Source organism: Pomacea canaliculata, linkage group LG7 (assembly GCF_003073045.1).
Source record: "Pomacea canaliculata isolate SZHN2017 linkage group LG7, ASM307304v1, whole genome shotgun sequence".
Classification (NCBI taxonomy): domain Eukaryota; kingdom Metazoa; phylum Mollusca; class Gastropoda; order Architaenioglossa; family Ampullariidae; genus Pomacea; species Pomacea canaliculata.
The window spans coordinates 14,384,707-14,397,121 of NC_037596.1; the positions used below are offsets into that span (position 1 = coordinate 14,384,707).

At 39.2% G+C, this 12,415-nt stretch overlaps 2 protein-coding genes and 1 long non-coding RNA gene across 3 annotated transcripts; all 3 read left to right on the top strand.

Moving 5' to 3' along the window:
• Positions 1-104: 104 nt before the first annotated feature.
• Positions 105-3,190, top strand: LOC112568117. Its single transcript, XM_025245222.1, has 5 exons — positions 105-579; positions 1,438-1,601; positions 1,742-2,083; positions 2,850-2,891; positions 3,104-3,190. The coding sequence occupies exons 2-5, from the start codon at positions 1,532-1,534 to the stop codon at positions 3,172-3,174; spliced, it is 525 nt and encodes a 174-aa protein (XP_025101007.1). The 5' UTR covers positions 105-579; positions 1,438-1,531; the 3' UTR covers positions 3,175-3,190.
• A 291-nt stretch (positions 3,191-3,481) lies between these two features.
• Positions 3,482-4,453, top strand: LOC112568887. The gene is made up of 3 exons (XR_003100234.1): positions 3,482-4,059; positions 4,143-4,257; positions 4,396-4,453. It is a non-coding gene; the product is annotated as an uncharacterized LOC112568887 (long non-coding RNA).
• Positions 4,454-5,512: 1,059 nt separating this feature from the next.
• LOC112569120 lies at positions 5,513-9,112 on the top strand. Its single transcript, XM_025246808.1, has 5 exons — positions 5,513-5,638; positions 6,027-6,368; positions 7,698-7,769; positions 8,257-8,380; positions 9,056-9,112. The coding sequence occupies exons 2-5, from the start codon at positions 6,212-6,214 to the stop codon at positions 9,081-9,083; spliced, it is 381 nt and encodes a 126-aa protein (XP_025102593.1). The 5' UTR covers positions 5,513-5,638; positions 6,027-6,211; the 3' UTR covers positions 9,084-9,112.
• Positions 9,113-12,415: the final 3,303 nt, after the last annotated feature.

The window sequence follows — 12,415 nt, forward strand, 5'->3', positions numbered from 1 at the left end:
ACAACTAAAGCTGTCTCAGCGTGCGTGTCAGTTGCGAATTTTTTCTTTCACAACAAAAAGATTTGTGATTAATTTTAAAAGGATTTGTAATTTCAGCTTTTCGTGGTATTTATTATATACTTTATACTAAATACTATTACAATGTTGTGAGCATGCGAAAATTAACGGAAGAAGAAATCTGTAAGCAGGTGAGAGGTCGGCAAACACCCAATCACAGAGGTCATAGAAGTCCGTGACCCAACCGCTCTTGAGTACGGATGTACCCATAGTTTCAGTTTCAGTTTAAAACTTTGACAATACAATACATCTTTATTGTCTCTGTCTGGTCGTAACAGAGATAAAAAATTTTCCTTTGTTGCTGGGAGCTCCCACAATTTTTTTTTTTTTTATGGCTCGACTTCGTAGGTAAGTTGACACGTGATCGTGTCGCACCTCTCCCCACCTCTGTTTTCCTCCCCCTCCCCGCGTGTAGCTGCGACAGGTCAAGGTACGGGGTCACACCGGTTCAATCTTCGCGTTGACCTGCGCGGGGACTGTACTGTACGTCCATCTCCAAGTGAAACACCGCCGATCTCTGAAGTAAGTCTTAGTAAAGTTGAGTGTACGATGTACGTACTATATAACAGTGGATAGTCATGAATAATTTATGATCGTATTTATTGTATATGATCGTATTGTAGTGCTTTTTGTGAAATGCATAACTTCTTGTAACCGCAAATAGCACCTCGGACTTCCGCTGGCATCTGCTGCCATGTTGGCTTCAACCACCTAACACGTAGACAATTCACTTTGTCAAATATGAGCGCTGGATTAAAAGGGAAAAGCAAGTCATCTGATTGAGAATGTCAGTATATATATATAAGTCCAACTATTTGACTTGCTCTATCATTTAAGTTAAAGGCATTGTCACAGCAATTTTCGTTATCCATATTGATTTAACATCTTTGACTGGGCGAAATCGAAACTCCTAGGGAGGGTGCGGGAAAGTACCCCATGGAGAGTGTTCAAGTAAATGCATTAATCCTTATATATTTTTCTCTGTAAATATATGCAACTGTACTTTTTTTAACTTTAAAAACAAATGGGATATGCCTGCAGGACAGTTGTTAATACAGACAATACAGAGCAAACTGTCCTTGTATACGGGTTACCCACTTATTTGATTCCTAATCTGCAATGCCTCGTCACCCGGAAATAGAAACATTGTTTTAGTAATGTGTTCTCCCACAGTGCACCCCACAGCGATATCAGACATACAGAAACTCATAATTGGCCACAAAAGTCGTTCGTTGGCACGGCTGGACCTCAAGACGATGTCGGTCAGTTGTGTGGTCGAGTACAACTACAACCAGACCCTATTACTTCTGCAGAAGGCTCAGAAACATCAGGTCATCTGTCTTGTACATGATCCATACATTATTTGTTTCCCTTGTACAGTGGACTGACCCAAATCACGAAGACCTAAGAACCATTGGCTGAGTAGCTGGACCCACGCGAACGCCGCTGACCAAGTAATCTGCAACTTTGAACAATGGAGTCTTTTCCCGGAGGGAAAGCAGCGTGCTTGATGCTGTTGGTGGTGTGGCTTGTCAGTGCTAATGGTAGGTATCTGTTGTATGTATGCATGTTTATTATGAATGTATGTTTGTGTACACATATATGAATGGTATGTATGTGTTTATTTAGGATCGTTGTATGGCCACACATGATCTCACATGACCATCACGTGTTTTTATTGCAGAAGCTTGGACCCTGTCTATTGAGAACTACACAAGTCCGTTGACACTGCAAACTGGAAAGCCTTCAGAAATTAACTTCTCGCTTCTCAACATCACCAAAGACGAGGAGGTCAAGGTCTTGGTAATTCGTCCTGGAAGCACCACGAGTATCATCATATCGTGCGTTCTCGCAATATCACGTGACAGCTGCTCGACCAACAACGAAACTTGTCAGTGTGTTAAAAACGTAGAGGCGGACCATCAGTACAAGCTGCTGAAGACTTTTAACGAAAGTGACAATGGTCAATGGGGGCTCCAAATCGTAGGTAATACCACCTGGAAGGTGTCGTTCAACATTACCGTGAGTAAGTATATTGATAAAAATAAAGAAGGAAATAGACAAAGAAACAAATATTTGCAGCATTGGTGGATGACGAAGTCAATGTAATAGGGAAGAAGGGTAGGGGGAGAAGGTTGGCTGGAATGGGTGTTTCAAACGCCGACACAGCAATTAAGCCTATGTCATAGGCAAGGAGCCGGATCTATAAACAGGTTACGAATGCACAGAATGAACAACCTGCCCAAGACGAGAACTGAACCCACACCAGCCAGCCATCACCGTTTTGTATTTGACTGTAACTCTTGCGACATCGGACAGCCTGAAGTGGGAGGAGGAGGATGGGGAATAAAAAATGGCAATAGTGCAAGTCATCTCACTCTGAATAATTGTTATTTTAGCTTTTTTTCTGAAATAAATGAAAATGTTAGATTGATAGCATAAAAATAAGATACTGCTGCTGCTAATGATTTATAATGATGGTGAGGATGATGATGATCCTTATATTGCTACAGATGATAGATAGAAGCTACTGAATGAACACCGTGCCCAGCGCGTGCTTGCACACACACCCAGCCACTTGCCCACCCACCCACAAATGCACACAGGAGACTCAAGCAAATACAGCATTTTAAAAATTAGTCAGCCTTTTGGTCTGTCTTATGTGTGTGAGAGAATTTTTAATGTGAATATCCATGTGAAGGAATTTTTAGACAATAGCCATATGAGAGATAATTTTTTAGCGCAATATTCAATCTTACAGTAAAAGCAACCCACAAAGATTCCTCTTTTAGTTTCAGACACAGACACGACCAAGAACTCTTCAGCGCTTCAAGGTATATTTCTGTAAAGACATCCATAAGTTTTGTATGTTTTACCGTTCAATGTTTTTTTCTGTTTCTTTCTTCTTTTTTTCTTTCCTTTATTAGTTGTTTAAAAAAAATGCAGAGGTTAATCGTTTTAAATGATCAAAGTAATCCCTCGGCATTTTGTTATTCATAAAAAATACTTTCTTGCATTTCGTAAACATGACTATCGTGTTCTGCAGATATGACAGCATCAAAGGGGTTAACGGAGGATGTTGCTGCACTGCCTGAGCCGACAGGTATGTGTGTTTAGTAACCATCATCTTAGTGACAACCAAAACTCGATGTCGACCCATAAATGGCGACTTCATGTGAACTCGTATCTCGCCTGATTACAATCTCACCGTGTTACACATAAGATGCTCGTGACTAATAAAGCAGATTGAACTTGTGTCTTTGTCTTCATGTTTGCGTTGTCTGTGTTCTGAAACGGCAATGGTAGAGGAATTTTCTACGATACTCCCCCTCCCATCTACCCCAATAAACTGCAACAATGTTTTCGTAACCTGAGCGGACTTCAGGCAATTTTTCACGTGATCAAAGACTTTCCTGAAATGTTTTGATTGCTGGTGATATGGACTTTCAATACGAAGCAAGAATGGTGAAAAGAATGGTTGCATCTCAATTCGAAGGTTCAGTCTGTCTCACTCTACATCGACGCCGAGGTTTTGCCGAGACTTACAAGGACCTGTGACGATAAACCCTTCCCAACATCTGTCCACTAATTATCAATTCCTGACGGAGAAGGCCTGGAAATGGTGAACCACTTACACTTCACTGTCATGGCTACCTTCACAGCAACTAGTTTATGTTTTTCACTTTTAGCTTGCTTTAAAACCCTTCTAGAAATAAAACATGATTCCTATAACTCATTTGCTGTCAAACATGTTTTCCTCCAGATCCTGAGCAGGAGACCTTAGATATGCTAAAAGGAAGTTGTACATATATGTGCATGTACGTGTGTTTGTGGTTTATCAGTTGTCCACTATTATCAGTCAGGTTCCTTAACTGATACGTATAGCAGAAAGTGGACGAACAGTGCCTGACCCACTGCTAACATCACGGCGATGGAACTGGAACTGAGGAGAGAAGCATTGGGAACTGCCTCTTCCGGTTGAGCATCTGTTCTCTGTCACAGGTGAACGTGATCAAGACGTGTTTTTTTCGTGTTGATACCTGTGTGTGTGTGTGTTTATTCATTGATTCGGAGATGTGTTGTAGCTGCTGCTGCAGTGGAAACCGCACATTCAAAGGACACACCGGAACTAACGTGTTCGTCAACAAATTCTGACCTCACGATGATCTGATATCCCATCATGCTTTAACTGTAGGACACGTGAGTCTGTAGTTGTTTTTCCTCCTTGTTTTTCTTTAGATCCTAAAGTTTGTCATGATATTTGTCATATGTCTCTTGCTAAACAGCCAAAGTAGTCACAAGGACTTATTTGACCTCATCATCGAAACTGTGTTACAGCTTTATTTCCGGGCCAGAGATCTGCCATGCAACTGATGGAGAAAGCCGCCCATCCGCCCATCCGCTCAGATCAGAGATAAGGAAGGGCGGTGTGTGTTTGATGTCGCCCAGGTGTAAGGATTATGGCGGAGGAAAAGCTGTGATTTTTCTGCCATTAGGTGGCTCTTCAAGAGACAGATTAACTTTTAAAGCAATATCTTGATGTTCTGAAGTGCACCTTCACTGGTTTCTTCAAAGTCTAGTTAAAGCCTCTTTTTGTCGAAATGACATCAATTAGTCGATAGATAAATTTTGTGTGTGTGAGAGAGAGAGAGAGATAGAAAAAAAACCATCCCGCTATAACTTGAACGGGTGGGGTAAGAGTTCACAGACAATTGTTAATCATTTATTATCAATTACGTAAGTCAGGCTGATGTTTTTCTCTGTTGTGTGTGTTTGTATAAACCTAAGAAAAGACATAAAAAAATGAAAAATAAATGCATCATATTTTTCATAATTCTTTGTAAGTGTTTAGTGCTTGTATATGTATGTGTGTTTTTATGCGTAGTGTGCATGTAGACGGTGAGTGTAAGTGTGTATATTTATGTGTATATGGTTGTGTGGCTATGTATGATTGTATATCTTTGTGTGGGTATGTGTACATAAATTTATGAATATTTACCCATAAGTAGTTAACTGCATTGCACGGGACAGCTGTTAACATGAACTGAAAGAACACACATTTTCTAACACCCGCATACAGCCATCACACACAGTCACCACCCGGAATTAGAAACGTCCTTCGTTTGTTTCCTCCCACACTGCTCATCATCCATTCTTCCGAAACCTACTTTTGGTGAGAGATTTAAAATCTTCCACCCAAGAGAACGCATATGTACAGGAAATAATATATTCTCTGTGTCAGAGCCAGAGACAGTTTTGTTACTGCATCAACCATTGTTTGCTCTTCGGTTTAGGAACAAGTGCTGGCTGGACACTAAGCACATCGACCACAGAAAGAAGAAGAGTTTTGAAAGTGTGGGTATTTTGAAGAAGCTACAAAGTCTGACCTCAGGTTGTGGCAGATCATTGTACCAGATCATGGGACTACTACGACGATCAGCGCGACTATACGACCATTGATACTGCCAATCAATGTGACTTCTAATGAACAGCTAATCTCAGCTTAATTACGATGGCAAATTCGACTTTTACTTCGGACAAGTCGTGTCCCTTCTGCTGGCATGGATAACCAATGCAAACGGTTGGTTGTCTTGAAAACCTGGGTTTCATAGTTGAGAGTAACATGTTTCAAGTTCTATTTCGATATGTGGTAATTAAACTAAACAAAAATATGGTGTAATATTTATAAATTCACTAGTACATACTTTTAGTGTACGTGTGTGTATATGTGTGTGTAAGAGAGAGAGAGAGATTTATAGTTTGTTAGAATAATGGATGAATGAAGACAGTCATCCAGGTCAGGGAAACAGTATGTTTGGATACTTTTGCAAACCTTTAATGCAGAATCTTGAAACAATTTCTTGCAGTTTATGATATAAAAACAAACTCAAAACATACTGCCTATACAAACTGAGATTGAGTTTCACGACTAAAGCCTTAAAGAGATCTTAAAAAAAATTCCATTCCAGAATCCTGGACACTGTCCATCGAGAACTACACGGACCCTTTCATCTTCCAAGCCGGGAGACCTTCAGATATTAACTTCTCACTTGTCAACATCAGTCAAAACCAAACTGTACATGTCGGACTAGCAAAGGGTGGGGCCCCGATTCTTAACCCGTTATGTTTTGTAACAATATCAGCTGAGAAGTGCATGACCAACAATGACACTTGTGTTTGTATCAAACTCGGACAATCCGGTCATCACTACATGCTGAAAAAGACTGTTACTGAAAATGACAGTGGTCAATGGTTCTTCTATTTGTTGGGGACCTTAAAGCCCACGAAGGTGTGGTTCAACATAACAATGAGTAAGTTTTGATTAGTCAGTTCAATAAATAAATATTTGTTCAGACAAAACACTGCGCTACAAATGGCAAATATTGTTACACCATTAATATGGTTGAAATGAAGAAATGAAAATGGAAATGAAATGTTAAACAATCAAACGATTAAAAAATTGTAAATAGTTTTTTTTTAAATATACAGGAAACAATTTTTCAAGGATTATGATAGTAATTCCAACAGAAAAGAAAATTTGAAATATAATTAAAGAGAAATATAAATTGTCGTTGGTGTAATAATAATAATGTTCTCATCTTGAGTAGACGACAGTTTAAGAATACAGCTTAAGTAAAAGATTTAAAGGAGAATATTGCCAGTTTTATGTACTATATTTGTGTTACATTGAGTACTTGATGTCTTTATAAGCCCCACCTTAGAAAACACACACACACACACGTACGTGTATGCGAGGGCAGCTTCTTGAGTGTGAGAGTTCAGAAGCATTCTATAAAGACACTCTTCTGGTTCCAGAAACAGCCAAACAGACCTCGGCGACAACAGAGAAAGGTATTTTTGAGAACAGACTCTTAGTTTCTTGGTTCATGATCTTACTGAGGGTTTCTGGCGCCCGAAGAGATCAAAGCAAACCGTGACTGCCCTCCATCCCCATTACAAATATTTGTTTTACTAACACAAGCCACATAAGGGTGAACTTTCTAGGATTAAGCTAACAACTACTGTTAAATAAAGAAAAATAGGATAAAAGTAAGAATCAAGCACAAAAAAAATCTGCTTTTCACTTGCATCTTGTTTACCTTAAAGCAGTTAAGATAATGCACATGAGGCTAGAGCGCCCTTTACTTGCGGCTGCCTCCCTTGTCTTGCCACCCTCTCGGTACGTCATTTCCTTCCGTCTTTCTTTCTTTTTCCTTTTTTCATTTATTTTTCTCTACGGACTAGTTTTTTAAGCGTTAAGAGATGTTTACCAAACATGTGTATACGAGAAAATCTTGACATTCTAAGATGTATGCGAAATTCTGCATATCTAAGAATTCAAACTTGACTAAAGTAGACAATCGGATGTTTAGTTTTACATATTTTTTCTTACATGATCCATTTTCTACGAAGAGTCTACTTCTTGCTCAATTTTTCTCAATTTTGGCATCTTGTGTCGTGTGAATGGCAACCTTAGGATTCACTTTTCTGAATATACTCTGTCGATAAACACATACACGACAGTTACAAAGCTCTTTTACTAAAAATACTCACCAACTAATGCCATCCATTGAAAAAAGATATGCAGTTGTAACGCCTTCTTTTACTTGAACTTTCTGTTGTATGTCATGTCGTGTCAGGTCATGAACATCCTCCATCAGGGCTGACAACGGAAGGAACAAGCTTCAGTTATGATGTAACAGAATCAACAGGTAGGGCTTGTTTCTAGATGTTATTTTAGTTTATGGAACAAAAGGCGATGTTTTTCAGAACCACGATGGTGTTAGAAGTGAGACTGCAAATGGCGGCTGGAGCTGACCACACTCCCTTTGACAGCTGGACGTGCAGACTAGTTCAGACTCCAAGGATCAAGGACTAATTAACCAGCCTGCAGAATAAAATAAATTAGCAAAGCACTGTCTTTGTGTTCTGTGGTATTTTCTAGCGGCAAGTCAAGTAACAAGAGGAATTTATATGATGTTCGGGTGACCTGATGAGTTTGTTTGCCTGCAAGCTTTTGAAACAGAGAACGCGTTACTTCGGCGGATTGCGATTGGCTAGAAGCTTGTCACGTGACTCTTCGGCAACGTTGCAAAGTACAATTTTGCGTCCAACTTGCAGTGTGTGTGTGTGGGAATGAGAGAGTGCATATCGTGGACTTGCATGCTGTCCACAATTATTACTCAGGCTCCTTAACAGATGAAGCAGATAAAGAATTGGACGAGCAGAGCGATGGACTAATCCCTTCCTACCTGACCTGCTGTCAGCATCCCGGAGGATTGAGGAGCAGCTCACCTGGACGTCCACTTGCTCTGAATTACAGGTATAAAAACTTTTCAAAGAATATGTGGGACATACCGCTTGTTTTATCTGTAGTGTGTGATGAACGCCTTATGTCTTGAGTAGCAAGAAATGCTTCATTATAAATTAACAGAGTTTGGTGAATCCCTTTTAAACATTTATGAAGAATAACTACTTATTCTATGATATGTTCTGCTATATACATGTATTTCAAAGTTAATTTTAATCACAATTTTTGGAGAAACCTCTTGTTAAATAGTGTTTTAATATACTACTTGCGCTAATACATGTAGCACCACTGCATAATGTCTATTCGTGTTCTTTCAAACAACAAAACAGAAAGATCTGCCAATGAGCTTTTCCGACTTTATACTTCATCCCCAAATATATTTGTATTGTTCCTTGTCACTTAAGTTAGCAAAAACACATGAAGTTTTACATAACCAAAGTGTAGTCGGGAGTAGCTTGTTATGAAGGTGTAAGCATGCACAGCACGCAGGTAATAATCCATCGAAATTCTTTGGATTATTTTTCACACAACACTCATATACTAAACCAAACTTACCAACACAGTTTCTTGTAGCCAGCCGCCCAGTCATCCACACAACCAGTCAGTAAACTATTCGTTGTCTCTGTCTGATACATTATACGAGAAGCAGTTTGAGGCTACGTGTTTCACTCAATGTTACTCGGACAGGTCTGGTCACCCCTCAACACCCAGATGAAGATGTCGAGGAAGCAGAAAAGCAGACGACAAAAAAAGGACTTCACCCTGTTCCGGTTAAAGAGTCGATGTTGTTAAATTTTGCAAACTGCAGTTGACCAGTAAATAAAAAAGATTAAACTTTCATCAAGTGTATTTATAAGACAATGATATTTGCATTAATACTCATAAGGTATATTTGTGCATATCTTAAAATGTACATATATACATCAACAGATAACTACTCTCCTCCTCTTACAAAAAACAACACTACTACTACTAAAGAAAAATTGGTAGTGCACACTTATCCGTGGGGAGGCGAGTTCAATCTGCACATGCCAATGTAAATGCAAAAAATTATTTTATTCTAGGGTTAAAACTTTGAACTTTTGTCAATTAATGATTTCGACAAACACTTGAACATGATGATGAAACCGAGGTAAGTGCGAGGAAAAACATGGCGCATTAACAAGAAGCGCTGCAGCTCTTTATCCTTCAGCTGCAATGTTTCTGGTGGACTGACAGAAAGGGAAGTTTTCGCAACAGTTTCCGCATTAAAAAGTTTGAACTCATCTTCATTCCTTCCTTCCCTTTGGGCATGTGTCAATTCGTGTGTGTATGTGTGTTTGTTACATGTTTGTCTGTGATTTAGACGAGATCTGAACCCAGGCCAGCCAAACTTTGACTTTATTGATGACAGTGGTTAACCGTTGTGTCACCGGACCGCCTGATAAAGATAGGAAGTATACTACTGTGCTGGAAGAAAAAGCATTCTTAGGTGCAAAAGAAGGCAATTGTAATAAAAACACATACAAGGAAAAAGTATACTAAACTACGAAAGAGGGAAAAATATGTTCTGTGTATGAGTGAGAGAGAGAGAGACGAGAGGAGAGACGGAGAACATTTTAAATATTGTGTTTAGAATACTGAAAGTTTTAAACCGCCCACTAAAGTCATTAATTGCTTCCTATAGGTCCTATTGAAGATTCCGCCATTTAAAAAAAATTTCCTGTTTTCATTTTAAAAACTCACTGAGATCGTAGATTGAATTTATAGCTCGTCACCGCAGAATCAAGTGTCGTCTTCTCGTTCATGGAGTGCTCATCTATAAAAAATCACAGTTATATGTGTATAATAGAGATGGGGACTTCAACAACTAGTGATCATTCTCACTGCTTTGTCTGCCATGCAAGTTTAACGAGACAGACGGCGCCATCAGCACAGATGAACATCTCTGGACATACTTTCTGTTTGCTGAGACAACTGTAAGCAGCTTAACATGCGGAAACCCGATAACATTCTACCATGCCAACAATAGACTTTTAATAAATTTGTTTTCCACGACTTAGAGCTAATAAGCCCAGCAATCATAAAGTAATGAGCTTATTTATACCTCTGTCAATACAAGAAGTTCGTAACAATTGTCTTTGTCTTTTTAACGTTGATGGTTTAAACCGGAAGTGGAATTTGTGCTTTTCGTCTCGTTTTGAAAAAAGTTAAGCAGAAACTTCATCTGCAAGCAGTCTAACAGACAAAACAAGTCCATGATTACAGCCAATTGTAATTAAGGATTAAGCCTTGAGCACAGTTTGGTTATTGGATGCTCTTGGTCAAATGTCAATCCGTGTTAAAAGTGTTCACATGTCTATATCGTAGTCGAAGTGACCCTCAGCCGAGGATGTTGTACGAGGATGTTAGTCTGATGTGCTTCGAACGCATGCGCGACAATGTTTAAGGTCCGTGCTTCAAAATGCCGGAGTCCGTGATGGCCGGACCAGACATATTGCTTGCACCAGGCTCTGCGGCTCCCAAATCTTGTTCTTTTGTTTTTCACCAAGTAAAGAAAAATTGTTTACGTCTTTCTTGATGTTTTATATAATTGTATCCTTGTCGACAAATGTGAGAATGAAACAATTGAATAAACGTTGGTGGTAAATAATGAGAGCTACTGTTAGTAATGAGTGATAAGATATGTAATGCGTGTGCCATGGGGGAAGAGATGAAGATTACTAAAGATGACAGTGGACTATCTTTAAGGTGGAAAAAAAAAACCCCACAGCAATACCTTGGTTATAAAATTAAACATAAATACCAATCAGAACCTCTTTAATTATTTCATCACATTTACTTCTCTTGTCATGTGTTCTTTTGTCACTTCCACTGACATCGATTATCATCTGCTTGCTGGTAAACAAATCGTCTGCTCCCTGTTCTTCCCAAATTAAATGCGAAATAATATATGTCACATACACGCTCGAAAATCAAAACCAACGTTATAAACCATTTAAATAACATAAACATATTATCGTCTTCATCGCCGTCTGCTCGACATTCGCGGGTGTTACGGGAGATCACGCTGTGCTTTCGTTTCCTCACTCGATATTTATTTTTTTATTTGATTATATTATTTTATTTATTTATTGATTATTTTTTGCGGAGTGTCAAATCTTTGTACGAAAGTCGAACCACTTCGCAATCAATCAATAACAGGCATCCGAATATTGTCAAATCTGTGTACCAAGTTGATGCATAGCTACACACTTTAACTGGAAAATAATGCAATGGAAAGTATGTGAACACACATATTTTCATGTCTGAAGTAAGTGGGTTAGTCCTTCTTGTATGGTGTATGGAAACAGAATGTGCAGATGTGGTGTAGGAGGAAATTTTCCAAACTTTTTCCAAACACGCACGCATTCACGTATGCCCGGACTCTATCTATCTTCCGCATATTGAATATTGTTTGTTAACCAACAAGATTTCTCGCGTATAACAGCAGCAGGTCCTGAGTCTGCATGTCCAGAACGACACACAAAGGTTCGTCTTCTATCAGGACAACTGTCAGAAATAAGCTTTTTTTTCTAACTGGTGCCGTGTTGAACAAGCGATATCCATTATTGTCGCCACCGCGGAAGGCGAGACCAACTACACACCCTGTGTGCTACAGCAAAGAAGATGAATGCTCGTCGAATGTCCCGAAGTGTGTGTTTGTAAGGCTCAAGTCCGTACAGATACGGAAAACGCTTTCAACTCAAGACACGGACGGTAGTCTGTCATCTGGGAACAATCCCGGGAGAAAAAGTGAGGTCGTAAGTATTCGTAAGTACATTGGTCACGTGTCCAATTTAAAGGTTTTTTTTTAAAGATTTTGCTTCCTTCCCTGAGGTTATACTGCAGATTACTACCCGATGGTCCTTCTGTGTAAAGAATAGAACGAAATTTCAATCTCGTTAACATTGGTTCAGGTAGATAGTTTAATAATAGATTAAACTATCTAGCCTTATGGATGGGTGAATAGTTTCGAGATCCTGGTATTCAATGTTCTTTAAATTAAATGAAACTTTATTCTCTCTT